This window comes from Lotus japonicus, chromosome 5 (genome assembly GCF_012489685.1).
Source record: "Lotus japonicus ecotype B-129 chromosome 5, LjGifu_v1.2".
NCBI classification, from domain to species: domain Eukaryota; kingdom Viridiplantae; phylum Streptophyta; class Magnoliopsida; order Fabales; family Fabaceae; genus Lotus; species Lotus japonicus.
This window is the reverse complement of record NC_080045.1, coordinates 52,002,920-52,029,783: the sequence shown is the minus strand read 5'-3', so window position 1 is coordinate 52,029,783 and position 26,864 is coordinate 52,002,920. Positions and strand designations below refer to the sequence as shown.

General features: G+C 41.6%; 4 protein-coding genes across 4 annotated transcripts; 1 reads left to right on the top strand and 3 right to left on the bottom strand.

The window, feature by feature from the left end:
- Window positions 1-452: 452 nt before the first annotated feature.
- Window positions 453-1,918, bottom strand: LOC130718769 (probable transcription factor At3g04930). Its single transcript, XM_057569396.1, has one exon. The coding sequence runs from the start codon at window positions 1,810-1,812 to the stop codon at window positions 631-633; it is 1,182 nt and encodes a 393-aa protein (XP_057425379.1). The 5' UTR covers window positions 1,813-1,918; the 3' UTR covers window positions 453-630.
- An 11,464-nt stretch (window positions 1,919-13,382) lies between these two features.
- Window positions 13,383-14,836, top strand: LOC130716701 (probable transcription factor At3g04930). Its single transcript, XM_057566702.1, has one exon. The coding sequence runs from the start codon at window positions 13,435-13,437 to the stop codon at window positions 14,602-14,604; it is 1,170 nt and encodes a 389-aa protein (XP_057422685.1). The 5' UTR covers window positions 13,383-13,434; the 3' UTR covers window positions 14,605-14,836.
- An 87-nt stretch (window positions 14,837-14,923) lies between these two features.
- Window positions 14,924-17,505, bottom strand: LOC130716702 (guanosine deaminase-like). Its single transcript, XM_057566703.1, has 5 exons — window positions 17,276-17,505; window positions 16,618-16,677; window positions 15,990-16,180; window positions 15,332-15,436; window positions 14,924-15,226 (listed from the first exon to the last, which is right to left on the bottom strand). Exons 1-5 carry the CDS (start codon window positions 17,319-17,321, stop codon window positions 15,038-15,040), a joined length of 591 nt encoding a protein of 196 aa, XP_057422686.1. The 5' UTR covers window positions 17,322-17,505; the 3' UTR covers window positions 14,924-15,037.
- A 3,248-nt stretch (window positions 17,506-20,753) lies between these two features.
- Window positions 20,754-24,536, bottom strand: LOC130716700 (probable serine/threonine-protein kinase WNK9). The gene is made up of 7 exons (XM_057566701.1): window positions 24,149-24,536; window positions 24,029-24,066; window positions 23,572-23,799; window positions 23,263-23,483; window positions 22,721-22,878; window positions 22,208-22,637; window positions 20,754-22,120 (listed from the first exon to the last, which is right to left on the bottom strand). The coding sequence occupies exons 1-7, from the start codon at window positions 24,221-24,223 to the stop codon at window positions 21,111-21,113; spliced, it is 2,160 nt and encodes a 719-aa protein (XP_057422684.1). The 5' UTR covers window positions 24,224-24,536; the 3' UTR covers window positions 20,754-21,110.
- Window positions 24,537-26,864: the final 2,328 nt, after the last annotated feature.

The following is a 26,864-nucleotide window of genomic DNA, read 5'->3' as shown; positions in this document are numbered from 1 at the left end:
TATACTAGGAAAACTGAGCTACAGTTGAACCAACATGAAGATACAAAATTCATTTTTGAAGCGCCTTATTTCATTTCAAGTGAGTCGTAGTATAGTCGCGAGTATTCCCGCCTGTCAAGCTAGTGACCTGAGTTTGATCCCCGATGCAAAAAATTTTGATTCCCAACAAACCGCAAAATTTTCTTTTTCTTGTGTAGGATAAGCACATTATGAGCACATTCATGAACATGAATGTGGCTGGACACAAATTCCAGGAGTTCAAAACGCCTTATCCCAAAAATGATGTTTCGAAAATGTCATTTCACATCAAAATGAAGCAACTTTCCCGTAAAAATATATCTCTACACATCAAAATACAATGCTATTCATCTTGTACCAATTCACTGCATTCTCTACATGTACAATTACAAAAAGTATTATAATGCACAGAAAAAGGAAAATCTTACAGAAAAGACTACAAATATTGGAACATTTTATTGAACATCTGTAGTATGCAATTACTAACTGTCCAGCTAACCATATCAACCATACATGGATCAATAATTATTAATTAGCAAGCAAACAACATCAAGATCATGAGGAGTAATTACTCTCTAGCAAGGAATCTAAGCTTAGATTTTTCATGTTGGGTCATCTTCCTCCAGCTCCAGCTCCAGCCGATCGCAACTCCTCCAGAGCAATCTTGATCTCACCCTGCACCAGCTCCAAACGCTTGGAATACACTTCCAGCTCCAAAATATGTTGCTTCCTCCACTTCTCATCCTTCACCATTTCACCAACCCCAAAATTCAACAAACCCAATGGCAAGTGATTCGACTCGAACCCGCCAACCCCAAACCCTCTTCCCCCAAATCCAAAAGGACTCCCCATGGAATTGGCACCACTGGCCAACTCCTTCAACACCGGCGTCACGCAACTCCTCACCGTCTCTTCAATCAAACCCTTCATGCTGCTATGCCTACCATTACCAATGTTACCATTATAATCCTCACTATGATTGTTGAGATTATAATTGTTATCCTTATCCTTATTCAACACTGAATCATCATTCAACTCACGCTTCTCTTCTTTCTCCTCTATTTTGATCACCCCCAATTGAGCAAGAGGCCGCGACCGCTTCCTAGACGGCGGTGTTTTCTTCTCAATCGCCGCCGCCTCGTTCAAATGACCATAATTAGGGTTAGGGTTAGAGTTAAGGTTGATTTCGTCATCATCTTCACCAGGACCAGCAATCGGAGCAGCAACACTCCAGATCTTGCGGGAGATTTCGAAGGTAGCTTGATCATGAGGGCTCTTGAAGGAGAATTCCTTCCCGGAGCTGATCTTACTGAGAACGTTCCGGTACTTCTTCTTCAACCTCCTCAGCTTCTCGACGAGCTGGTTCTTGTTGAACCCTAGCTGAAGCTTCGACTTGATCTGATCGTAGAACAGAGCGGTGTCGTTGTGGTGAGAGGAACCTCGCTGCGATGAGTATTCCAGAAACCCTTGCAGGAGCCCGATCTCGTCCTCGTCGGTCCACAGACGCTGGAACAGCCTCCGTGAGTCGTCGAGGGGGGTTGCTTTCTTCTCCTCCGTGCGGGGGCGTTTTGGATCCGGGGATTCCGGGATGACGGTGGCGGGTAAGGCGACGGTGACGGAGGCGGCGGCGGCGGAGATGGGGTAAGGAGAGGGTTCGGGTTCGGGTTCTTCGTCTTCGTCTTCGTCTGGTTCGCCTAAAACGTCGTCGTCGAGATCTTCTTCGTCTTCTAGGGTTTGGTCGTCGTCGTCGAGATCTTCTTCGGGGAAAACGGTGTCGTTTCGCTCCGATGCCATGAGAGAGAGTTGGTTAGGCGGAGAGCGTGTAAACTGGAGAGTGGTGATAGTCACGGGGTTTATGTGTTTGTTTTGTTTAGTTGAGTTGGTAGGAAATGAGAATAAGAATGAGGAGGGTGGTTTTACTGGTTTTTAGTGGTTTGTGGACCAATCAATTTGGCCCACATGGTTATGTTTATTGCTAACTTCATCATGATACTTGTGGAAATCTTTAATATGCACAAGTAAAAACTTTTGTAGAGTTACACAAGCACCTTTTGACCCATTGTAACAGGTTTCCAATTTTTTTTTTAAATAATTCAAAAATAGAAAATATATTTATTAGCGAATTAGTTAATTAAGGATTTAGGTTAATCACATCTAAGCTCCATCCTCAAATTCATGTTCATCATCCAACTTCTTCTTCAATCCTCAGAAAAAGCTTCAAGCTTTTTAACCCATCAAACTTTTTAAATTTTTTTTTAAACCTAATTATTTCACTCTCCTCTCTCCCCTTTCATCTCCTCTCTCCCCACCTATCACCACCGTTCCTTCCTTTACAATGAAAATCCCTGTCTCTGGAAAATGCTCTCTGCCTCTGCAATTATCCATTTCCTGGATCTGGATTTTGCAATGTTTTTTCTGGTTCAGGAGTGGAATTTTAGGCAAGAAAACATGAACCTTCAACTCCAAAATCATCATAACACGTCTCTACTATCTCATCTCATTCATAATCTTCAAATCCAGAATCATTATTTTGTGTGAAATGCAAGTGGTGAGAAGAGAAGACAAGAAGAAAAAAATAAGAAAACATGAACCAACAACTCTTCTCCTGAGCCCATCTCCTCTCCTCCTCTTATGGTTTTTTGTCCTCTTCATCCTTGCAAAAACATATCTGAGGAGCGGGCAACCACCGCAAGAAACTGTGCACAAGACCACTGCAACCAAATCTACAACCCAGAAACCCATCACGATCAATCACCACTCCACAACCAAACCGCAGACCCGCATGGAAACCAGATCTGAGGAGCTCCACAACCAAACAGCGGCGGATCGGACCTCGTGAGGGAGATCGGCGCGGGAACTGGCGAGGAGCGTGGCGCGTGGCGGTGGAGCTGGTCACAGCAACAGAGGAGGAGCGTGGCGGCGGCGCGGAATTGTGGAGGAAAGAAGGAGAAGAGGTGGTAGTGCGGTTGAGAAGGAAGGAAACGAGGTCAGGAGGTGGTGGTGGCGGCACGGCCATGGATGTGTGACGGCGAGGCCAAGGAGGTGGTGGCGGCGACGAGGCCAAGGAGGGGTGGCGGCGAGGCCATGGGAGAGATGAAGGAGGTGGCAACTAGGGTTTTGTTAGAGGATGAAGGTGATAATGAAAAAGATTAGCATAAATAGTGTGATTGATAAAAAATGTTTTTTGAATTATTTTTCTTAAAAAAAACCCGGAAACCTGCTACCACAAGTCAAAAGGTGTTTGTGCAACCTTACACAAGTTTTTACTTGTGTATGTTAAATGCCTCCGATACTTCTTCATCAACTTTTTGATTGAATTATTCCACGAATCTATGACAAGATTTTGTTTAACAATTCAGAAATAATGATCTTTTATTGGGTTGTAAATTAGATGGAAATTATTAGGTGAGTGATCTCATCGAGACTCGAAGATTATATTAAGTAGGTAAGTTTCTTCCAATAAAATAGGGATGGAATTAGATTGTCATAATTTGTGAGCTGGATGGACAAGCTTCAAGGGATAGGTGTACAAGCTGGTGGAGCCCGTAGGAACGGAAGGCCTACGTCACAAGGCAACCCGCCTTGTCAACCGGACACCCCGAACGCCCTGCTGGCGTAAGATCATGCAATTCTCGCCCAACTACACCCAATAATCCAATATTGCAAATTAGTCAATCGACCATATACGATTGAACCATCATGATTTAGGCCAGGTGGAAGAGGCCCCCAGAGTCTTAGGCCCGCCACGGGATGAAGGAAGTCCAAAAGAGACACATTGTTGGACAACTCGCTAGAACGCAACTCATTAAGAAAGGACTTGTGGTTATCTTCGGATTTCGTGGAGTGTGTCCAATTAGTAAATTAACCAGGTTTATTGTAGCAGTCTAGTGTTAGGCAGTTCACCCTTATATAAGGGGGCCTCTGTTACTTTGTGTATGCTCATATTTTTCACTTAAATAATACTTTAAGTCTTCTTGCTCATCCGTTCTTGGTCTTAGGGTTTATTCTAGAACACGAACCTTGAACTAGACACTTAAGGAGCTTAGCAATCTACCATTTGTGTTAGACTTTGTTGGTAACTCGTACTTTATAGACATTGTCTCTTTACTTCCCTAATCGCTTACCAAACCCCCTCTGCCCACTTGTATCTGTCTTGGCGGGGGACCCGGCGGAAGTGGAGCAATGCACGAAGGAACAACGGCGGGAGGCGAGCCACTATACTCTCATTGATGGACACTTGTATCGCCGTGGTTTTTCAACGCCGTTGTTAAAATGCATACCGCCAGAGAAGTACGAGGCGATAATGTCTGAAGTACATGAAGGAGTGTGTGCGAGCCACATCGGGGGAAGGGCTTTGGCTTGCAAGGTGTTGAGGGCGGGTTTTTACTGGCCCACCCTCAGGAAAAATTGTATGGACTTCGTGAAGCAGTGCAAGAAATGTCAGGTGTTCGCGGATTTGTCTAAGGCACCGCCAAAGGAGTTGGTAACAATGAGCGCCCCATGGCCTTTCGCCATGTGGGGTGTGGACTTGGTCGGACCTTTTCCGACCGCCAGGGCCCAAATGAAGTTTATATTAGTGGCGGTGGACTACTTCACTAAGTGGATTGAGGCTGAGCCCCTGGCCAAGATTACTTCTGCAAAGATAGTCAATTTCTACTGGAAGCGTATTGTTTGCAGGTTCGGGATTCCAAGGGCGATCGTATCTGACAACGGGACCCAGTTTTCAAGCAGCCAAACAAGGGAGTTTTGCAGGGAAATGGGCATACAGATGAGGTTCGCCTCTGTTGAGCATCCGCAGACGAACGGGCAGGTGGAATCTGCGAACAGGGTAATCCTACGAGGACTAAGACGACGGCTTGCGGAGGCTAAGGGAGCTTGGTTGGATGAACTTCCGGTGGTGCTGTGGTCGTACAACACCACTGTGCAATCCACTACAAGGGAAACCCCCTTTAGAATGACCTATGGGGTAGATGCCATGTTGCCGGTGGAGATTGACAACTTTACATGGCGGACTCAACCAGGTTTTGAAGGGGAAAACCAGGCCAACATGGCGATGGAGCTGGACCTTTTGTCGGAAACGCGCGACGAGGCGCACATTCGGGAAACAGCGATGAAGCAGCGCGTGGCGGAAAAGTTCAACAGCAGGGTTCGCGTCCGAGATATGCAGGTCGGCGACCTGGTCCTTAAGTGGCGATCGGGAGCCCCGGGGAACAAGCTTACTCCTAACTGGGAAGGGCCCTACCGCATTATTAAAGTTCTTGGTAATGGGGCCTATCACTTAGAAGAGCTCGATGGAAGGCGGTTACCTCGGTCGTTCAATGGTTTGAGCTTGCGCTACTATTATAGTTGATTGCAGGCGAGAAAGTAAACAAGGCGGAGTCGCCGGAGCCAGATATCTTTAAAATTTTCTGAAATATTTTCAAATTCTCCAATGTATTGCAATAACAAAGCGTGCTCTTTTTCTCCGAAAGGAGTTTTTTAATGAGGCGCTCCGTCAATAAAGTAAAACGAAAATTCACGAAATTCGTGTCAAAAAATTCCAGGGATTCCCTGACGATCGGAATTGCCGATCGACATAAAGAATTACGGAGATCACTAAGTGGGACAAGCTTGATCCCCAAAGGGGCTTGCTGGAACCCTGAAGGTGGCGGCGATTCCACAAATGGCCTTTGACGCCTGGGAATCACCCCCCGGAAAGTCTGACGTGATCGCCGGTCTCGTAAACGATGTGCTGGGTAAGTCTCGCCAGAATACGACGAGCGCCGTTAACTAGACAAAAGTCTTGGGACCCCCAAATGGCCATTGGGATCCAAGCATTGTAAGCCCCGAGCGGGCAAAGCCCCGGGCGAAGTCCTCAAGAATGGAGGCCGTTTTCTTCCTTTGGGGAAAACGTCTAAAGTCTTGGTGGTGGAATACCAAGCAACAAGTCCTAGTTAAAATTAATGCACGAAATCGTTAGGCGTAATTCAATCATATGACGCGTGAAAAATAGCGCAAGATATAAGGTCGGCGAATGAATAAGGTGGAAGGCGAGTGCTTGGTCACTCAGGATGTTGAGTATTTTACTACTCCGGCGTGTTGGGGGGTTAAACTATGAAACTCATTCTTAAATTTTTTAAGCAATAAGAAGACGGCGACCAAAAAATGTACGGCGAAGAGCATTCCAACATGGTTTACAAAAAATCCAACGGCGATATAAAAAGCTATGGCGAGGTGGCATAGATGAATGGCGGAAAAGTACACTACAAGGTGGCAGTAAAAGCTAAAGTAATGTTAAAATTACATTAATTCATTGTTTTCTTTCTCTTTCTCTTGTTCTTCTTCTTCCTCTTCTTCTTCAGTCGCTGTCCAGAGGTGTTGGTCAATCAGGGGAGGATCGTCGGGACCAACCAGTCCTTCAGCGGTTATCTCTTTCATTACTCCCATGGCGCTAAAGTCAAAGTTCGGGTACAAATGTTGGGCCTGATCTTTGGCGAGATAGAAACCGCGCTCGCAGTTGTCGAGGGCGATGTCAGCGGCTTGTTCCCTCGCCTCAGTGGCTTTGGTTTTCTCCGTCGCCAGCTCGTCCTCGAGCACTTTGATTTTTGCCAGTTGGGAAGCAATCTCGGCATCTTTCGAGGCGAGGGCCTCGGCGTGAGCGCCAGTCGTTTTCTTGATTTCCTCAGCTGTGGCTTGCATCACCGCCTCCATGTCAGACCTCGCCAGGGCCAGAGACTCGGCAGACTTTTTCTCTTGCTCCGCCAGCGCCTTCTTCACTAGCTCCAGCTCAGTGCGCAATGTTGCGAGCTCCGACTCCTTAGCAACCAGCATCTCGCCTCTAGCGATCAAGTCCTTCTCAGCTTGCTCTTTTTCCTTTTTGCAAGCTTGAAGGCTTGCGTCAAGACCATCTGCTTCCTCCTTCATCAGCGCCAGCTGATCCTCCAGTTCGCCGATTTTAATTCCCGCCGTGCCAATCATCTTGTCGGCATAGACCTTGTCTTTTCCTGCCTGCGTCGCCAGTTTGTCGAAACGCTTTTCCCAAGCAGCGGCAGCTTCTTGATGCTTAGCACTCTCGGCTTTCAACTGCTCAGCTTTGATGGTGGCGGCGTTGAAATTTTCAAACGCGTGGGCAAAGATGCACCCAGCGCGTAGGAGGCAAGCAAGAGTTTCCTCCTTGGTTTCATTAATACCTCGGCTCAAAACCTCTTTCTCTATGACTTCGCGGTTGAGGCCGGTAAGCAAGAATTCTGAAGGTTCAATGGCGTTAGGAAGCATGTTGAAGTAGCTGGAGGAACCGCTCTCTTTACCAGGAGCTTGCTCAATCTGGGTTGCGGCGACATTAGAAGATCCCTCTTCGCGGCGAGGTGGAGAAGACGCAGAGCGCCCATCATCTGTTGGGGGCGGGCTAGGAGGTGCGTCCTGGCGAGGAGGAGACTGGGGAGTTTCATTTTCTTTCCTTTTCTCCCCGGCAGGAGCATCAGAAGACGTGGCGGCTGTTGTGGCATTGACGGTGACAGATTTCTCAGCAGCTGAAGGTTGGGAGATGTTGGCGGTCGAATCAGCGGTTGGTGACGGATCAGCAGAGGTAGTTGTAGCACCAGCAGAGGTAGTTGTGGCATCGGTGGAGGCAGCTGTGGCACCTACAGCAGTGGACTTGGTGGCGGCTGCAGAGGCCACGTCCGCGGTAGCAGATTTGGGGGCCGGGACAGTGGTTGTCTCGGTAGCTGCGGCGGCGGAGGCTTTAGCAACACTTTTACCTTTAGACGCAGCGGCGGTGGTGGGTTGAGCGCCAGGGTTGGAGGTGCCGGCGACGGAGGAGGCTTTGACCAATTTTCTCTTTTTGGGAGCGTTGGCGCCCTCACCTTGGTTCTCGGCACCGCCCCGCTTTTTCACGTCGCCCTCAGTGTTGAACTTTGGGGAAAAGCGGGCCATTCTCCTCTCACGAGCCTTCAGGAGCTCGGCGTTTGTGAAGTTCATATCTTCTGCAACAAAGAAAAATATCAGTAACAACATAAGAGGCGAGAAAGAAGATGTCGATAATAGAAGTAAGCCATGGACGACCTAAGTATTTGGGAGTCCTTGAGGAGCCAGCGCCCTCAAGGACTGTTGAGCAGTCAAGGATGGGGAGTGGGGCAAGGAGATGCAGAAAAGCTTTGTCATTAGCGGACAAGGATTCCTCGGAAGGATCAGTAATCCCATTAGGCTTCTCCGTCCAGTAAAGAGGGAAAAGGGCGGTCCCGTCTCTAAGGGTGAAGGCCTCTGGGTAGGCGGGATGAACCGCCACACAGAAGTACTTCCGCGCGAAGGAAGACTTCGCATTACTTTTGTGGGGATGCAAGCACTTCCGGCCGACCCGGGCCTTCAAGGAAATCCATCCTTTGTTTTTGATGGACTTGGGGTCGACGTCGTAGAGGTAGAAGAAACTGGTGGGGGATGGGGCGACGCCAACAGCGGCGCTTAAGATTTCAAAGCACCGAATGAAGGCCCAGGCGTTGGGGTGGAGTTGGCAGGGAGCCGTGTTGATGTCGCGGAGGACGGTTTGAACGAAGGGCGAGAAGGGAAGCCTGATTCCAAGCTCGCTAAACATGTATTCATATGCAAAGAAAAAATGGGATCTCTTTACGTCGCCGTCTGGCTTATGAAGCCAGGGACGATCCCCTGGACTGCAAATCCAGATCCTGAGTTTGGCGTTAAACTCATCGTCATTAGACAAACCACCCAAGGAGTTTACGAACTGCACGATGAGATCGCTATCCTGGAAAATAGAAGGTTGGTCTATAGCCTCGTGAGTGGGGGCTATTTGGACTGGAAGGGGCAGAGTGGCGTAGGTTTTTAGTCGGTAAGGAGGGATCTCCGGGACCTCTAAACGGAGGCCGCCGGCAGCGGTGGCGTCGGGGTCGCTTCCGGAAGAGGATGAGGAGTGATTAGGGGAGGTGGGGTTTGAAGCCATTTTTAGAAGACAGCGAGGTGAAAGAAAGGAAAAGATGAGTATGTGTATGATGCAAAGATAAAGACAGTAGGACTCACCGGAGTAGGATGTGAAGAGTGGGTAGCGGAAAGGGTGGTACGCAACGGCTCCGGAACGGAAGTGGGCAGAGGGGGTTTGGTAAGCGATTAGGGAAGTAAAGAGAGGTCTCGGAAAGGGGTGATTGTGGGGAAGAAGGGTTTTTATAGGAAAAGGGGGGAAGCTGGAAGGGTGACGCGTGTTGGACGCGTGTGGAAGGTCGGAAGTCATGATGGTTTTGGGAAAGTGGGTCGCGTGTAATGGGGAGTTACTGCGCACGATGGGACGGTTATGAAAAGCGAAGTGACGGTTCCGGAGAAAGAGGGAAATTGATGTAACTGACACGTCACGTGGGGCAGTCACGTGGGGCAGTTTGGGATTTGAAAGGGTTTTAAAATAAGGGAAAGCGCGAAAAGCCTCGCCACTTTAAAAATCAAACACCATCACCTGACAGGTGACACCAGCAACAAAGTTTAGTCGCTCGCCGGGGATACCATCAGGCAATGATTGAATGATCAGCACATGACCCATGCCCGCCACCTTTCCCGCCGGCGAACGGTCATACACCTGCTCCAACTAATCGCCAGTACGAAGTGATCGCTCTCGCCGCTTGTGGACTTGTGGACTCGCCGGCTCGGGTTGCTCGCCGAGCCAGTGCACGTGGACTTGTGGACTTGCCAGCTCGGGTTGCTCGTCAAGCCAGTGGACTGGGTAACTGAAAATGCTAGTTTCCTTTTGCTCACGCCACGTTGGCGACGTAGTTTGTTTTTCTTTTCTTAAGCCATGTTGGCAGCTCAAATCCCAGTGTATTATAGCACGTGTAAAGGCATTTAAAAGACACACTTAGCTCTTATACTTCGAGCTCGGTGTCTTGTGGACTAGTGGACTGGGCGAGTCCCTAGAGGGGCAACGCCCAGCGTGTAGCCCGCCCCGAGGCGGGGCCCTGGCCTTAAATTGGGCCTTGATCTCGGAGGCCCGATGGGCCCAATAGGTAGTACCCGAGCTCTATAAATAGGAGGTAGTTATCAGTTGTAAAGGACTTTTGCTCATTTGATGAAATCACGCATGAAATTCAGCATTCTCTCTCTAATTCTCATCCTCTCTCTAGCACAATCCACCACTCTCTAGGTACTATACCCTTCTTCAATGTTCATTGCTAGAACAACAAATGGCCAAACCCCCTCTGCCCACTTGTATCTGTCTTGGCGGATGTTACTGCGATGTTATTCAATGATACATCATTGAATAACTAAGGTTATTATTGTAATTTTAGTGAGCGAGTGAGATTTTGTTTATTAGACTCATATTAGACAATGTCATCATCTCTGCGTGTTGGTCTCTGCACGCATCTCTTTGGGCGATGTTATTCAATGATACATCATTGAATAACTAAGGTTATTATTGTAATTTTAGTGAGCGAGTGAGATTTTGTTTATTTCAACTAAGTGTTTTTGTTTGAGATACAATGATTCTTGCACCACCTTCGACAACCTCTTACCCACCATCCACCACCACTTCCTTCAGCAATACCTTCATCCAAACTTAGTCCAGCATCCAACATGTCTTCCTATCTCTGATCATAAACCTCACCTCTAAAAGTAGAGGTTCCAGTCATACCTCGAACTACCATCTAGCCAAACTCGATATTTAACTAAAGAATAGAGAAATAAAAAAATGAAAACATTTTTCCCTAGTATAAAATGAATTGAACTCAGCTTATATACATGAGTCACAAGCTAGAATCTACTAAATGACTACAACTGAAATGTAACTAACTTTGTAACTAACTCTACACTTAACTAAGTAAATAACTGAGCACTAATCTAAAACTTAATACTCACCATTGAAATCCCATCCCCCAAACTCCCGATCGTTGAGATTACTTGAGACTGAAACCATACTCCATTGTTATATATAACTTGGCCAAGGACCACCAACGTTCGTGACCTCAGGTTCCACCCCTTTGCACAACCGCTACCGTGCTGCCAAGCTTAAACCCTCGTGCCACCATGAAACAATCGCAGTAACCACCACGACCTCATCCTTATTCCCAACCTCGGGTCCAGCCACTGCCAGATCTCCACTCCGCCATTGGAGCAACCGAGGGTTGCTCTTAGGTCTCAAACTCAAGCTCATCTTCTACTCGTTGTTCTAACTCTAAGCATGGTCGAGCTCGAGAAGCTTTCCCCTCTTTCGTGTCTGAATCGTAAAGCCACTCCTTAGCTTTGTCGCCGCTACGAAACCTACCATTTATCCTTCCCCATGTTCTAGTCCTGGCCACCACGGTAGTTGTCGTAATCATCATCAACGAACCCCAGTAACATTAACAGCGCACATACCAGCCTTCATCAACAGCCATCAACCCATGACACCCTCCCCAGACTACTCGAACCATCTTTTAACCCAGACGCAAGCCACACACCATTGTGACCACTAGCAAGCAGCAAACCCTAACTGCATTGCAAGCCCCCAAATACATATTTAGCACGTGTGTGGTGGTGATGGTAGATTTGTGGTGGTCAGAAGTGATTTTGATGAGTTAAAAGATGAGGACTTGCTCGCAATAATTTCTAGAGCTTTATATATAACTCGGTGTTAACCCAATTTTATCCAAGGCAGGTTTATCGACATCAACCTCATCAAAAGACGTTTTCGAAGATTGTCGAAATCTAGTTAAAAGTCCACAGGAAAACGATGCAAAATGCTAAGTTAAAATGGCAAACCGATAGCCGTATATTTTGACAAGATCAGTGCATGAAGCAGTTACAAAGTAGTGGGCAGTTACCAACACGTGCTTTTGCCCACGACGCAAGGAGCGGTTGAAAAGGGGAGCACCTTTGCCCACGATGTCATATCCCCACGTGGTAAGCAATCGGTTATAGAACGTGTGCAAGAGGCTTCCAGAACAAGCAAGAGATCGTGGGTGTGGCGCCAAGCATTCAAAACCCACTAACCCACTCGTCAGGGGAAAAACTGCCAAGGACGTGTGCAGCAATGGAGTGCTATAAATAGGAGGAGATTAATCAGAAAAAAGGGTTCCCAACTCAATTCCAGAAAAACTCACTAAAAAGCTCACATGTCCGCATCAAAGAGACTTCAAGAGCCTAACGTGATCATGAAGGGGTATGTTGAAGAACCAGCCATTTACAATTCCTGCATTTAATGCTTTCAAACTTGTTGTTTTCTTCATTTGAATTCCTGTCGATTTTCTTCATTTGGCAAATGAAATTTTCAGTTTTTCGAATTTCTTTGTGTACTTTGCGCCCTTTGTTTAATGAAATTCAGTTTACAGTAATCTTGAATACTTGTTTTAAGTCACAAACTCAACCCTTGACACTTGTTTGTCGAAAATCACATTCCACACACAACACTTTGACAAGACGTTTTCCCAAAAGAATCCCTTAATCTTAAACTTTTTCCATCAAATTTGGAGAATGTTTATTTGCCAAATATCACCGTAAACACTAGGTAAACTTACTAAATTACTCTCAATTATTCATCAATGCATTGAGTCATTTTTTTGTGGTGACGCATTAGACTTTGTCCACTTTATAAAAAATTGTATAGCATAGACATTGGAGAAACTCTCTCGATATCTAAAAAAATATAAAAAAAATATGATGAGATTAAGTATGTGTTTGTATTTATATCAATGCACACCCGTTCATGTCTATCGCTGCGATGAATTTTAGTCAACCTGAACCTAACTAAATACATACAAACACACGTTAGATAGATGATGCCTTTACACGTTCATGTGATGTCAAGTCAACATGGCTAATTGGCTCTACATTATCCAGCACAGCCGAAGCAACTTGAAACCTTGGAACCCCCTGATTCAGGATTTGTTACGTTGAGTATACGTTAGTGTGGCATCTATTCTTAATATATACTAGTTACCAAGTTTGTGTAAATTATATAACTTCAAATTATCGGTGGTAGAACGGTAGTAGGTTAGGTAATGAATACAAGTTATCACTAAATTGCAACTTGATACATTATTCATTATACTAACATTTCATTCACCGTATACTATGATAACCGGGTAAATACCAATATTGTTGTTGCTAATATTGGGAAATATCTGTTTGGTTTTGTGATTGAAAGCACCAAGGTTATTTCTAGAAAATAAATATAAGTGTAGCATTTAAAATTATTGTCATTTGGATTGTCTGTCACTATGAATCCAAACACACTAAAATCCGATTGATGTGGACTAAAGCTTGGGGTTGAAAGGCATTTTATATTTTTATTCTTGCTCCCTGTGGAGAGGATGACAGATGTTAGTTAATTCTCCTTTTATAATCATAGATATTATAGAAAAGCATTCTATTCATGGTAAATGCACAACTACCATCAACGAACTAACGGTTAGTTTGATACTCTAATTCTAATATGGGGGAAAAACAAGTGTTGTGTCTCCTCCCTCAACAATGCTTTCCCCATTGGTTTCTTGGATCCTCTCCTCCTCAACCTCTTCCTCCTCCTCATCATCATCAGAAGAAGAACAAGGAAGCCTTGACACTGACCAATCAGACTATGAAAATGACGAGCAGAAGAACAATGTGGAAGATGATGGAAACGACCACTTTTTCAGTTCAAGCGATGTTGATGATGACACCATTCCTGTCGCGCTTGCCGTTTCCCATGCCTCCCCAGCCGTGACAGTTGCTTTCCCTGCCGCTGCTGAAGATAGAAACGCCGCTGCCGCCACCACCACTGCCACCATGATAGCCTTGCCAGCTGCTGCTGAAGATAGAAACACCGCTGCCGCCACGTCCACTGCCACTATGATAATGACTCGCTCAAAACGAGAGCGCAGCAGCAGCAGCAGCAACAAGTACTCCGCCGGGGTGAGACAGTATCAGAGGCTGTGGACGAAGCAGGATGAGATGGAACTGTTGAAAGGGTACCATGATTACATCAAGCAGCAGGGAAAGGCCACAACCTCTCTCCAGAATGTCGTAGCTTTGTTGCATGATCACGTTAGGCCGAAACTAAACGTGGATTTCAACAGAAACCAGCTTGTGGAGAAGCTGCGCAGGTTAAAGAGAAAGCACAAGGTAACTTTGGACAAAGGCAAGGAGGTTCAGGTTCCCTTCAAGAGCTCCCATGAGCAGGCCATTTTTGAAATTTCCCACAAGATTTGGGGCAATGACACAGGCAATGATGCTTTGGATGGTGAAGAATTGAGACCTTATCATGAAAATCATGATCTTGTTGGCAATGATGTTAAGGGAAAGAATGAACAAGTTGAAGATTGTGATGACATAGAAAAAAGGGAGCCAAAGCGATTGCGGTTTGTTACAGATGATGTTGACACAACAAATGAGGAAAACAATGATGCTGCAGCTACTAGAATACAGGGTCTCATTGAGGACACCATGAGGTCCTGTTTCTCACCATTGATGAAGGAATTATTGAATGATTCTCGGGAAGAGCCGCTCGGAGCGCCAGCAACGCCGATATTCCCCGGGGAAGAGGCGGATGAACAATGGAGAAGGAGAAGAATTTTGGAGCTGGAGGTGTATTTGGATAGGTTGGAGTTGTTGCAGGGTCAGATCAAGGCTAGATTGGAGGAGTTGCGGTCAAGCCGAGGTTAATTGAGGTTTCATTCTATTCCCCACTCCCTAGATATGCAGAAACAGCTTGTTTTTGCAATGAATTGTGGAGGTGAAATAGTAGATTAGCTCTAGCAATTCTGTAATCTTTTGTAGTTGGCATGAAATTTAATTATACATGAATCAAAATCCAGAAGCTTGGATTCTTTTGAATGATGGGCTTAATATCGCCCAAACTTGTCTCATTTTCTAGTTTGAAATAGCTCTCCCTCCTACACAACTATTGAACAATCAAACAGATCAATAATAATTCGTAATGCCTCAAGCAAACAATATGAACAGACAAACAGCAACAGCAACATAGGAGAATTTAATTTTATATTACTTGAATTCGTTGGTATTCAGTTATATAAGAACCTGGATTTTCCTGAACAATTGTAACATGCATTCACTTTCAAAATGATGATCAAAGCAATCAGTACAATTGAAACTTGGCCTTTGTCTTCTCAAAAACTTGTTCTGCAATTACAGCACCACTACCATCAGCCTTCTTAATCTCCAGGTGGGCCTTCTGATAAAAACCAGTGCCTCTCAGTGCGTCAGCGATAAAATCATCAAAGCCAATTGCTATTGCAGCTTCTGCTTCAACCCCATAAACCAACCTCTGTTTCCATGTAGGTATGTAGCATGTAGGTACAAAAAAGAATGTGAGAATAAAATTAGAGAAACATGTGGTGTGAGGAGAAAATGAGTGGTGTCCAAGGCTCACCTTAATTCTTGAAAGATGAATTGCACCAAAGCACATTGGACAAGGTTCGCAAGAAGCATAGATCTCGCAGTCAGCAAGTTCAATTTGATTCAGCTTTTGACAAGCCTACAGAAGTACAGATAATGTCTAATTATAACTCGAGGTCCAAAATGATGTATTCTAAAGAATTTAGTAGAAAGAGGATATGGTTTGGCAAATATAAATGTGGTTTCCGGTTCTGATATACAATTAGAGCTCTCCTACATATAAAATGAGCAATATTAATGTTGTAACAAACAAAATGAAACTGCAGCAACTTAAAAGCATACACAACCTGCTCAATTTATTGTCTAGTAGTGTTTTCAACCCTCCCAAATTTTGAGATCGGAATCTGTCTGAGACAGCAGATATAAAATGATGGCAGGTAATGATTAAAGAATGCTCAAAGTTTTGGTTACTCTGTTCAATACTTCAATTCATAAAGAGATATTAAGTATCAATTTTTTTATCTCCCTAACATGCCAGGTTATACAGATCCAGATGTTAATGATGCCTGTTTAAACTTTGAACAGTTCAACTTTTAAGCAACTAAGTATAATCATTACCTGCCTTAAAGAAAAAGGAACAAAATAGGTCATAAAAAATAGTATAATCAACCCCTCACTTAATTATTTTGTACCTCTCTTATAGCAGTAACCTCAGCATGGGCAGTAGGATCAGTATTTCTCAAAACCATGTTATGACAGCTTACAACTACTTCATCATTTCGAACAATGACCGCACCAAATGGACCTCCATCACCACATTCAACCCCTTTATATGCTTCTTCAACTGCTTTTGTTACAAACTTGTGATCTCTATCCTGTATAGCTGGTATAACAATAGAAAATAACACAAATATGATAATACATGGAAGAATATGTCTGATATTAAGCAACCACTCTTACATCTGAAGTTAAGAGTTGCGTATTAAGGTAACTCAATGAAATAAATATTATAGTTTCAGAATTCAGAAACCAATATTCGTAGAGGAGCATCAATCCCTCTGATCAAGTTTAAGATGCAACAATAAACTACTTATATATTCAGGTTCTTGCAGACGTAAATCCGGTCCTATGGTTTGAAAAAAAGGTATGCCATCTTACTAATTTACTAAGGAAACCTGGAAAGCAACTAATTTTCACTGACTTTTCTGCACTCATGATTTCCTTTTTACTGGTTGGAGCATGGTGGTGTTTTTTGTATGAATTAGGAGAAAATGTCTGTAAAAAAAGGTTGTTACATGAGCCGAGACAAATCTATCATACCTTCTTGATGACCAGGGAATGCTGCAGCAACGGAAATAGTTCCATCTTTCGCTTCCAACACTACAACAAAAGCCAGGCAAAAGAGTATCAAACAATCAAATTCTTCCAGCCATAGAACAAAATACACAAAAGAAATCACTATATTAAAAAATTAATGTAGAAGTGGACTGCTATAACGATAGCTTCAAAAAGATTAGGAAGAAAACAAATTTGAAAGTAAAAAGCTATAGCAATAGGTGGCAAAACTAGAATTCAGCTCACTTGCATACTCAGAACTGTGGTTAAACTAAATCAACCCCTTTCAAATGATCTATGTGCTCAGTGGAAAAACAACAATCAAGATTTTGTCTCTATGTTACATGCAAAACATCCATGGAAATGGAATCTAGAAAATAGTTCTAGTCAATATATGCATTTGGATTCACAAATCTGGATGGTAATTTGTCCTGGTTCTACATTCTACATAGCAATTTCAGCTTTAATCTCCCATAATACAGATTCTAAGTTCCTTCATTAGTCTAAAGTCTAAACACTCAATTCACTAAGTTTTCATCCATAATCAAATATATGATATGTTTTGCTTCCATAGTGCATGCATAACATGATTAAGGAAACAGAAGAAGAAGCAAAAGCGTAGAATATGAAGAATGGAATTTACCATTAGCAGTAGCGGTAGCAGTGGCAGCCGCAACAGCATCTTCCATGATATTGATGGTGTTAGTCAGAATCAGAGGAACAACAAGACAAGAGACGGAATACTCCAGGAATGGTTGCAAAGTAAAGTAGGATGTAGAAAACGAAACCCCACAAAAGGGTGACAAAATGGTCACGCAAGTACAAAGTGGTCAAATTCAACTCATTTTTTGGTCGGTTACTCAAAAAATGGAGATAGGAAGATCGGAGAGTGGGTAATATTTTGATTTATATAGATTTATCACTTCATAAATATTCAACTTAATTAGAATCTAAATCTTAATCTTAATTAGAATATCATCACCATTTTTGTCTTTCATATTCATAACTTAAGCATTTTATCTAAGTTCAAACAAAAGGTCGTCAACCGACTTCTTGAGCATGTCACATTAACATGTCCTCCTTGATGTCTTGTTGCTTCATAGCGAGGATCTAACATGAATCCTTCTAATTGTCTTGTTGCTAGATAACTTAGTGTCTTTTTGCCTCAAATAATTATAAGGATTTTGAACTCTTTTAGAATACTTCTAATGGTCTTAACTTTAACTTGATAAATTCTAAGTTAACGTAAAGGTTTTGACTCCTTTTAAAGTCTTTAATGAATCTCCTGACCCTTCTAAATTCAGGTCGAAACCATAAACATTTGGAAATTTTGGCCTTAAGGTTATAAAACCTCCGACCTCAATTACTTCTTAAAGAACTTCAATGCTTGTTTAGTTCTAGGTATCTTAGAGAAAATATTCTAATGGGAACAAACTTTGCAAGGAAAATGCATTTTTGTGTGTTTGGATCACCAAGAAAAATGAGTGGAAAAGAATAAACAAGCCGCGCATGTGTTGCCTGATGATGCAAATAGTGCCTAATCCACTATATTCCAAATTCACCATCAGAATCCCTTTATCGTTCGAATGAATTTTGTTTCAAATTTATCCTTTAAGATTATTGTAATGATTCAGCCATTCACTTTCAAATTTTGTTATATTTTAGCAATAAAATAATTAAAAAAATATTGAATAATATTTCTAAATAAAATAACTAATTAATAATATCCACAAATATATAAATTATAGTAATAATTTTTATTATTAATTTAATATAATATGAATAGTACTATTCTAATATTTTGATAGGTAAGTATTGTGAGAATATTTTATTAAATTTAAAACTTATCAGTTTTTTTATCTCTTAAGGTAAGTATAATAAGTACAGTTATGGGTGGAAATGGGTTGGGCTGGGCTAGACTTTGCGAGGCCTAGTCCTGACCTACATTCGAAACTCGCGGTTCAAACCTTGGCTTGTGGCCTTTTATAGGCCAAATTTTAAGGCTCCGCCTGACCTTCTAAGAGGTATGACTTGGCCTACGAGCCTATTTGAAAGCCTGCTTACCTAAAAATAACCTCTTAAAGAGGCTAATAGACCTTGGGTCTAATAGGCCGCGAGGTAATAGATCAACAAACTTATTAGCCTTCTAAACTACCAGTGAATTTTTATTTTGAATATTAGAGAATCTAGTTTAAAAAACTCATCATCAACAATACTAAAAGGATTTCTTCTTAGGAGAGAATGTTTTTAATTTAGGTTTTCATCTTAGTATTAATTTTTTTTTTTTGACATAAGTATTTCTTCTCTTTTAGTTGTTTTTTATTTTTGTAATTATTAGACATGATATTAAATTTATTAATATTTTTGTTACAATTAAATTTATTAATATATTATTATAATCTATTTATTAAATTATAAAAAATAAGGTAAATAGTCGGCCCTATCAGGCCTAATAGGATTTTTTTTGTAAGTCTAAACTTGACATTTTTAGCTAATCAAGCTTTTTAAAAAACTTAAGTCTGACTCTTTTAGCAAATAAGCCCGGCCTAGGCCCGACCTTTGGTAGGCTAGGCCGTAGGCCCCTGACGAGTCGTCTGACCTATTTCCACCGCTAAGTACAATGAACCAGTATCTTCATAATTCAATGACGGGTCTCGAGAGTTAACTATATGAGAGTTTAAATACGCCATAAAGTCAACCATATTTTCATATAACATAAATGATAATTATAAGAAAAGATAGAAATTTCAAGAGATTGAGTTTTTAAATCATAATCTTTACATTGAAGATTACATCTTTGATTCTTGAATAATAAATTAATATTCATAATATTTATAATTTCAACATCTATATCTCTTCATTACCTATGAAAAAATAACCTTAAATCATTTTTATTACTCAATTTTATGGTTTCCCAACTCTTGGTTCCTCATAAATCAGATTAATCAATTGAGTATATGACTTTCCATGAATACTGAAAAATCAAAACCTTCAATGAGAAAAAGAAAAATAAATAATAAAAAAACAAATGTAAGAAAGTCAGCAAGAATGAGGTCACAAGGTGCACCAATCCTAAATAATCACTATATAAATAATGTTAGTCAGCATCCAGCTTAGTTGGCAGAAACAGAGAATTTGATTCTCCTGGTGGGCCTTGATCCCTCGTATTCCAGCTATATTTTTTGGTCCAATAAATTGAGTGCCTTTAGAAAACACCCTCATCATCCATGATTGAAGAAGGAAAAAAGTAATGGCCTCTATAATGAAGAAGAGCAAAAAGTTCAGAAAAGCATTCCATTATAGTCAGAACTGACATGCCAAATAATATAGACCAAAAGAAATAATAATTAAGTGCTTTTGCCTTGTCGACGTACGTACCTTCAGCCCCCATCGGCTATCTCTAATTATCAAATATCATGCCCATGCATGTATTGTATACAAAAATATCAATTGAGTTTTATCCCCACTAGCACTCACTTCAACACAATGATATCCTTAATCATGATGCAAACAGTGTGCCAATCAAACAACAATTAATTGTTCCTTTCTCCATAAACTTAACAGATTAGCACCCGTGCATTTGAAAATTGGCTTATGCTCTTAGTGGAAATAGATTCAATTTTTGATGCAGTCATTACTACAGTAAGGAATCTCGACCACGGTATGAAAATAGAATATCATTTTTTTATATATGGACGGGGTTTCTTAAGTGCAATGACCGTATAAAAATTGACAGAATCCTCAAGTTAGTATAATCCTTAATGGCTCACGACTTTTGCAAGCAAATGCAATAATATCCACGCGCTTTATTTGCATATGGTTATTATTGGTTTAAGAGTATATTTGACTCAGTCGCAACATTCTATCATAGCACATCTATTGTGGTAGGGGATGAAGCAAATAACTTTACACGCTAGAAGTGTTATGCCTAGTCATTTCAATACATTCATAAAGTAGGAGATAGAAGAAACTTTGACAAATATAGCACCTTGAGCATGTTTGAGTTTTTGCAAGTTGAAGTTGATTTTCTACTTTAAGAATCAACTTTTGATTGGTTGAATGTTCTCTTTCATAATTGAATTAATTCTGAAATAAAGTTACAAATCATAATTTCTGCTATAGACATAATCAATTGTTAAAATTCACAACTGAAATTCAGAACATTACTACATAAAAATCATCTTTATCATAAATGTATCCGACATAAATCTCCTACTCGCATTTTGACAACGTTTATCCAAACACGCACCGAAATCATCTTTTTCTGTCAATAAATAACAGAGTGTATGTTTGATGAGTTTGAGGGAAAACCAATCATAACTAGTAGCTACAGGTTTCCATATGGATAAATAGAAATTCCTAGTAAAAGAGGGTGGGATGTAATTGAAATAAGGTAGCCTCTATATGGGGATTTACATATATCATTATAATCTCTACAAAAGAATCAAATGAGTGCTTCTCACTACTGCCTCAGAAAATCATACATCAACAGCATCAACTGGGAGGGAAACTGTCCTGTGCAAAGAGTGTGGAATCAACGAACCTGTGTGAAAACCCTTTGCTGTACCTTCCCCAATGGATTCCATCGCCTCGCAAATTTGCGCCCTTTGGGTGTCAAAATTGGGGCTGCTTTTATGGTTGCTCAAATCACAATTCCAGTTACCTCCTTTTAACATTTCTGCCAGTGAAAGTGGCATAATGCCATAATCTGCATTGTCCTCTCTGTTACTACTGTGTGAAGATTTAGCTGTTAGCCCCAACTGTTGATCCTTGATTTCCCTTAACTCCATTTGGTATTTTGCTTTGAGCCATCTCAGTTCCGTTTGAATCTCTTTCCCATAGTCATCCTCGAGGTCACAGTACAACGAACGGACAGCGGAGAAATCATGAGTTCCTGACAAATTTCTTAAGGAATTTGTATTGGGGGCGAACTTGTTTTCACAAACATCCTGTCCTTTATCTTCAGCTGATACTGTTTTATCTAATAATTGTTCATATTGTTCATCAGAATGGCTTAGATCAGACTCCACGGGACTCAGTTCACGACTTTCGTGCTGATTCCATAACTCCTGATACTGCAAGTGATTTGATTGGCTTGATATTTTCAGATCCTCTGTAACATGTCTGTCATACTCCTCAGATTGGAAGGTGATCTCCTCAAACCGACCATGCATTGAAGCACATCCATGCTTACAGCACTCGAGATGTTGCCCCTGATTATGTGAAAGAAACTCCAGAAGGGAGCCACTAGAAGTATGATTAGACACACAATTGTGACAGAAACCTTGACTCGAAAAACGGGGAGTTTCGACGATTCCTGGTCCTGGTCTCCATTCAGGTACCAAAGAAGCAATTTCCCCATCTATCATATCTGCTATTCTGGTAACATCCTGATCAGTGATGTCGAGTTCTGCTACCATTTCAGTAGCCACACTTAATGCTGTGTCCATATCTATGTCGAATGGGAAGTAAATATTTCGAATACGACCTGCGGTGTTCAATTAGGTCAAATTATTAAGCTTGAAATCAGTAATGAAATATACAAATGAAAGGTATAAAGTACAGCCATACCAACCTTCTTTATCAGTAATTCTTAGTCTCAAAAATATGCCTCCATCATCTTTCCTCTTTCCCTTGATGCTAATGTCCACATGTTCAGAGGGCTCATCATCATGGTACTCAAAAAGTTCAATTCCACTAGTTTCAATCTCAGCTGGGTGAGAAGACCAGTCTCCTTCATAACCAAAGCCGTTCGAGTATTCATTACTGAAGTTACTATAGCTTCGCTGAAGATCAAAGAATGGCTGTCTGATATGCGGACCAAAGTCGTTGAATTCCCCACTGTCTGTAGGTCTCAAATCATATTCATAATCATCTATTCGGAGAAACGGGTCATCTAGAAGCTCCCTTGCAGAAAGCCTTAGAGAAACTGTGGCCAAGCATTTCTCTACAAATCGGCGCACTTCTGGGTCCTTCACTTTATACAAAGCATCTGGCCTTTTCCCCTGGAGATAGAAAATGCAAATGAAATCTTGCCACCGCAGAAAAATCCTTTATAACGACAGAGATAATAAGGGAGCAGACTTACAGAAATAACTTTCTTGTATATTTGAGCTGGATGAGTGCATTCACTATAAGGATATTCAAATGTGACCATCTCTAATATGCACATCCCAAAGGAATATATGTCAACTAATTCATTATATGCCTCTTCATAAACTTCTGGGGCCATGAACTCAGGCGTTCCTGTGAAAACAATAGTGTAAGGGATGATGATCTAACTAGAATACTAATCCTTATCCAACAATACTAGAAGCATGAATGAATTGTGCAGGAAACAACAGAGATTCTTATATGTCATCACCAAATCATTTTCAGAAAGGCATTAACTAAAAGAACTAATTCCCATTGGCGTATAAGCCTGGCACATCTTCCACTCATACCTTTTTTATATGATTGATAACAACGACGACAACAAAAGCCTTATTCCACTAAATGAGTCGGCTATATGGATCACTTGACCCATATTAAAGATACGGCAATTTAACGCTGGCCGCAACATGCCTAACACAGCCTTCTTTCTTTACGCGGGCTTAGTACCAGCTATTTTCTGAAATTAAATGAACATACCTACACAATGAGCAGCATGGGATTTGCGTAAAATTGCGGCGAGACCAAGATCCCCAATTTTAACTTCCCCTTGGTTTCCATTGACAAAAATATTATCACATTTGAGATCTCTATGGATCACAGGAGGGTCAAGGCTATGAAGATAGTTAAGTCCTCTCAGGATCTGTCTACACCAATGCTTCACTGCTCTGATGTTAACTCTCTTGTGCTTCAGCCTATACCTATTTCACAATTAATTCAAATCAAGTGAAAATCTGACAGATGAAGAAACAACACAAGATCTAAAATGCAATAGAGGTGAAAACTTACTGTCTCAGTGTACCAGAGGTGAACATTTCAGTGACAAAGTTGATATTCCTATTAGCAGTGTCAACCCATGAGGTGTAAAATTTCATAATGTTTTTGTGCTTCAAAGTTTTCAGGAGATGGATTTCACAGTAAAGCCTTTCAAGATCTTCAGGGCTCTGCAGGAAATCATACAGCTTGACCTGATTCCAAGCAACTTCAATCCCTTGAAACTCATCAAATGCTCTATATCTGAATCAATTCACAAGCCAAAACACCCCCAAAAAACAAGAGTGTGAAAACAGACAAATCTATCAGATACCCATTTCACCAAACTAAAAAAAAAGCTCAAATTCAAAGCAAATCTGTAGTGGGGTCTAAAAAATAATCAACTAGAAGAAGCAAAAAGACTTAAACTTTTGGAAAAACCAACAAAAGGGTATCATAAATCAATACAATTATGTGTTTGTAAAAATCATACACTGTCTTAGAAGCTCCTTTGCCGAGGATTTCATTGTACTGCAACAAACAATGAAAAAAACATCATGAAACTGAATCAAATCATGCGAAACAGAAATGGAGAGAGAGAAAGAGAGCATACTCTGCCGTATCTCCCAGTTGGATCAACTTCAACAAACTCAGAATCATCTTGTTCATGGTGTGTGACTCCATTCATATTCTGCACTTTGAATCTCTCTCTTTCTTCTTCTTTGAATATTTATTATTTTTTCTGTGATCAATGAATGCAGTTCCTTTTTTGTGATGAAACACACAAAGAGAAACCGAAAGAGAGGAAGGAAGAGAGTAGTCACAGATTGGAACAATTTTTATTTATTTCTCTAGAAAAAATAAATATACATTTTTCAAGGAGATTGAATTTTTTTTTTCTGTGAAATATATGAAAATGGAAAATTTATCATCCAGAATCTCACGGGAAGAGAATCAGAAATGAGGAGAAGCGAAAGGTTTGAAGGGGATACAAATAGTGCCACCCACCCCATGACTCATGATGGAGCACAACGTGACAAAAATACTACGACAGCGCAAGTGTTTCTCTATACCTGTTTGGATCCATCCACTCGATGCTGTCAAATGTGCTTTCAATATCAAAATTATGTTCAATTTTTTGTTTTGTATGTTTAACCTTTTCATTTTTGGTTCATAATTTTGTTTTGCATTTTTTAAAAAAATGTAGGACGGAAAGAGTCTACTTACAAACTATCGGATAGGATGAGGCGTCAATGGCATGTTGGAGATATCAACAAATGTCGCTCTTGATAGAAGCGACAATGGATCTCTTAAGGAGGATTGTCCACTAACTGAAATTTTAGTGGACATTGGATATTCAAACTCTCAACCTATTTAGGTTAAATATTTTTTTTGTTAAAAGAGGAATGTCAAAGACAAAGAAAACTAGTATAAGGCATCAAGAAACAAGGATGCAATAACATTGTATGGGGACCTTCCATACACGATGCGGAGTGCCCTTGCGAAGCTTGCCTAGTCAAGAAATCAGATGCAATATTCTTATATTTTGGTACCAACTCAATCATAACATTTCATCCTCAAGCAAGCATTGCTTTGATTCTAGTGATAGTATTGCAAGCCCTGTAAGTAGACACATCTAATCCGATTGGAAAACCTAAATGACATTGTCACATTGAGACAATCCGAGCGGCACAAAATATTTATGTATCCAAGATTTCATGCTTGTTTTTATCACATCTCAATTGCTAGCAACTCTACGATAAAAGAATTCTCAAGGTTAAGACTAGAAGACACCCCGCAAAGCCAATTGTCGACCATGTCCCAAGCCACCGTTGCACACCCCATACGACCAACACCCATGTTCCAGCTCCCTTCCACTAAATCGACAACAACCGCGACAATCTCAGAACCAGGGAGCAAACTCACTGCCGACGAAGCTTGGCCACCAGTGATATGCCACGCTTTCCAACTAGTCACATCGAGGAGCATCTTACGGAGTACAAAACTCATCTACCTACGTCTCATTAAAGATATGTGTTCATTTTGTCATCTCCATGCCCACCATAAAATCGAGATAGGAAGCAAGTTTTGCTGCCTACGAACCAGACTCTCAAACAAGATGTGGAAAAATGTTTTGAATATTAATATGTTTAGTTTATAAAATTAAAATCATTTCATTCAATAAGAAAATCAGAATTTTAATAAGGGTTAATCGTCTACTTGGTCCATGTCTTTGTCTCGTCGTTTGAAATTAGTCTCTCCCCGGAAAATTTACAAATCTGGGTCCTCTCGTTTGCAATAAGTCTGGAGCAGGTCCTCGCCGGAGCCCGGAGCTTCGGCGAGTGATGAATAGGCATGCTAACTGGGCTAATGTTGATTATGTGGATTTTTAAAAAAAAAATAAAAAATAAAAACAAGTCAGAAATTTTAATTTATTTAAAAAAATAAAAAACAATTATTTTAATCTAAATTCATCTTCATCAACATGAAACTTCTTCAACATCATGTTTTTCTTCTAATTTTTTTTACATTGATCTCATCTTCATTTTCTTCATCAGCTTCTTTAAAAAATTATAACCCAAACAATAAACAAAATAAAATCCCAAAAACATCAAATCTAATTTCCCAGGATCTTCATCGTCATAACCAAGAGTCCAGAAATAATCAAAATCCAGAAAAGATGTTCATTATCATCCACCATCAAAATAAGCAAACCCATAAAATGTTGAACAATGTTGTTCAAGAAAAAAAACCCCACACCCTCCCCTCCCTCAAGCCCACCCAAGACATCACCTTTCTTCAAACTCTCACCCTTCCCTTCTCTCTTCGGTCTTCCTTGCGCTTCGCCACGTCGATCTCGCGCCCGCCACTGTCGCACCACTGTGTTGATCTCAGTAAGCTCGACGCCACCTGCAGTCAGGGTCATGGGACGAACAATTCATTCTCAGATCTGGGACGAACAACTTATGCCGCCGCGTTACCCAGTGTCCTTTGTTTTGGAAATCAAACCTGGAAGCCTCGTCATTGATCTTCAACCTCGCTACCTGCCCAGCGATCCAGATCTGGGATTTTGCAGGTGAGGGTGAGGTTTGAAGGGAGGGAAGAGGTGGGTATGTATCGACCTTGAGGAGGAAGCCGCAGATGAAGTAGTCGGCCTTGGTGGCGACGACGGCGTTGCCGCAGCGAACGCAAGTGAGGCATATGGCTTGGGTTTCGGTTGGGGGTGGGGGTGGAGGTTTCGATTGCAGGTGGTGATGGGGTTCCGTTTGCAGGTTGGGGTTTTGGCTAGGGGTGGGGTGGGGTGGGGTTGAGGTTGAGGTTGAGGTTGA